This window comes from Nicotiana tabacum, chromosome 19 (genome assembly GCF_000715075.1).
Source record: "Nicotiana tabacum cultivar K326 chromosome 19, ASM71507v2, whole genome shotgun sequence".
In the NCBI taxonomy this organism is placed as follows: Eukaryota; Viridiplantae; Streptophyta; class Magnoliopsida; order Solanales; family Solanaceae; genus Nicotiana; species Nicotiana tabacum.
Window position 1 is genome coordinate 128,151,878 of NC_134098.1, and position 2,785 is coordinate 128,154,662.

At 33.8% G+C, this 2,785-nt stretch overlaps 1 protein-coding gene across 1 annotated transcript; it reads right to left on the bottom strand.

Moving 5' to 3' along the window:
* Positions 1 to 1,007: 1,007 nt before the first annotated feature.
* On the bottom strand, positions 1,008 to 2,268 carry LOC107825979 (nectarin-1-like). The gene is made up of 2 exons (XM_016652907.2): positions 2,129 to 2,268; positions 1,008 to 1,796 (listed from the first exon to the last, which is right to left on the bottom strand). The coding sequence occupies exons 1-2, from the start codon at positions 2,244 to 2,246 to the stop codon at positions 1,135 to 1,137; spliced, it is 780 nt and encodes a 259-aa protein (XP_016508393.1). The 5' UTR covers positions 2,247 to 2,268; the 3' UTR covers positions 1,008 to 1,134.
* Positions 2,269 to 2,785: the final 517 nt, after the last annotated feature.

The following is a 2,785-nucleotide window of genomic DNA, read 5'->3' on the forward strand; positions in this document are numbered from 1 at the left end:
CTCGAAACGACCGGCCGGGTTATTACAGTACCGAAGTACCAAATGCCAACCCCTAGTTATGGTCTCCAAATCCAACGTAGGGTTTTCTTTCTAGCATCCCATCGTTGGAAAGAATAGAACAACTTATGTGTTGGTTTGAAAAACCGTTAACACAAGACGACAAGTTTCATTCATTCCCATGGATTCAGGTACGCTTCCGTATTCAATTTTATTCTTGATGATTTGACATGGTAGGTCTTGGGTTAAAGTATTTTTGGTTCCAACAATTGGTATCTGAGCATATATCATGTTAAATTGTTGAGATATTTGTTTAAAGTCTCAACTTACTTCTTCTGCAAATCAAACCTGCTGGAAAAGTTTAGTCGACTGATTCCTCTTTAAGTCGACTAAGTTTTTAATTTGGCTACAATTCATCCCTCTCCCCTACCTTTTTATACTTTCAGTATAGATTGATAAATAGATATAAATATATAAATTGTTTATGCGTTCCTTACCTTTCTAGGTTTTTATTTATGAATATTAGTTTCCAGTGCGTAGAGATTTTGATTGATTTAATTCATTAGGGTTGTTTGGATGATGGTATATGAATATTAGTCTTAGAATAAAACCTCGTATAAAATAGTACAATGTTTAATTGATCGCATAATAAGAAAAATAATATCGGAAAAAATAATCATTACTGCACAAAATAATCATGTACAACAATGTCTTAAATTCTTATTAATCACGATGTAAACAATCATGCATTATAATTAATCATCACATAACTAACATGTGAGCCAAACGACCCCTTAACATATACTTTCTGGAGAATTTGAGAAATTCAATGATTTTAGAGTACGGAAAAGATTTTACCCAAGTCTTCTTTGAGCTTAAACTGGAATTAGTAATTGTTCAAAGTATTCTGTTTACCCAAAAGGATAACAAAAGACATTAAGAGTCACCGAAATTTAGTTCGTTATTTAAAAGACACCAAATTAAAGATGCATTCTGAGAAATCAAAATCAAAAGCAAAAGCTGTGAAATTATTCATATATATCCACCATTTATTTATTATTATGATTATAATATAATTTGAAGTCATTACATAATACCATATCGTGAGTACATATTATGATCGTCACGTTTATTATATCATGAGTACATGTTACGGTCGTCATATTTAACATATTGTGAGTGCATATTACGGTCGTCACGTTTATCATATTGTGAGTGCATATTGCGGTCATCCCATTGGCAGCCTGAAGCTAAGCCTGCAGTAGGTAATGCAAGCCTTGCTCTTATCGCCCGAACTTCCTCAACACTAGTTTGAAATGCCCTGGCCACAACTTCTTCTGGAATTTGAGGTCTACTCGCAAACATGGAAAGTGCAATAAGCTGAACACCAGGATTTTGGCTGTTAAAGGCCACAATAATAGTTGCGTTACCTCTGCCAACATTAAACTGGAAATGGATGAGCCCTCTTGGGAAAACAAAGACTTCTCCCTTTGTGATCAACTTGTTAACAAAAACATTGTCCGTGGTGATGAATCCAGCAACTAATGTACCCTCTTTTACGAATATAATTTCAGTGGCTCGAGGGTGAGTATGCGGCGGGTTTAAACCATCACGTTCAAAGTCTATTCGAGCCATTGATACACCCTGTGTGTTAAGGCCAGGCATGTTATAAATGTTGGCTACAGCTACTCGAGTGCCAAAAATATTAGGTTCTCCTGGTTGTGCAATTCCCATTGATGCGAAATCTTCTGGAGTGAATGTAAAGTTCCTTTTGCATGAAAATCCGTTCACCGTTATAGCTGTTTCATGTATATATATTAATAAAGTTTATATGAGTAATTAAATATGAATAATCAGCATTACAATATGTGTGTGTCGTTTGCATGTTAAATTGCTCCAAAGATGCTTTAAACTAGTTAGACTTTTTGCTTATACTAATTTTTATATTTACATAAGAAAATAATTTTGATAGATGAGGAAGTTGTATAATTGGTAGAAGCAATAAACATTGAGAAAAGAGACATACATTAATTCTCTATTAATGAAAAACATAACTGTTTGTTAGTATAAGTAAAACCATGGAGAAAATGCATGGGATGATAAGAAATTGATTATTGAAAAAAATACTAACATGAGTTATAATCAGCGACACAAACATCCTGGAGTGGATCTGGATCAGACGCAGAAACTCTGTTAAAAGTAATACTTAAAATGGTGATGGCTACCTTGAAAAGGATCATGTAAGCCATGGATAGGATTGGAGGAAGTTAGAGAAGGAGAGAAAATGGTAGCTTTATTTATAATTAAGGGGCGTCATATATAGGAGTTTAATTTCTCTTGATCATTATTGGTCTAGCCATGGCTCTACAAGTAATTCTGAACGCAATCTTTCACTTTAATGATTCCAACACGGAAGGAATGATAGTAACAAAATTTTGCAAATCATGTCTCAAATCTCTTATGTGTGCGAGACTAGCTAGTCCCCTTTAAAGTAATATAATTGCACCATGCCAATTATATTACTTCCATGTCTAAATCAAATTAATGTAATCATCTAGAAGACCACCTTCTCCCATAATTTGTTACCTAGTAAAATCAAAAATCAAAATGATGAAAAACATATAGAGTTTCCACTCACAAGACAAATTTCTTCATTAGCAGTACAAGCATGTAAAAAGAAAATCGATAAATCACACCAAACCGATAATTTGAGTCAAACCGGAAAAACAAAATTTTGATTGTGGTTTGGTTTGATTTGGTTTGGTATTGGAAAAAAACCCCGACCATA

Excerpts from the sequence above, each read along its gene's own strand:
- LOC107825979 (XM_016652907.2), bottom strand. The coding sequence starts at position 2,246 with ATGGCTTACATGATCCTTTTCAAGGTAGCCATCACCATTTTAAGTATT. Across the intron at positions 1,797-2,128 it reads TGTCGCTGATTATAACTCAT|CTATAACGGTGAACGGATTT; the intron begins GTTAGTATTTTT and ends TACATGAAACAG.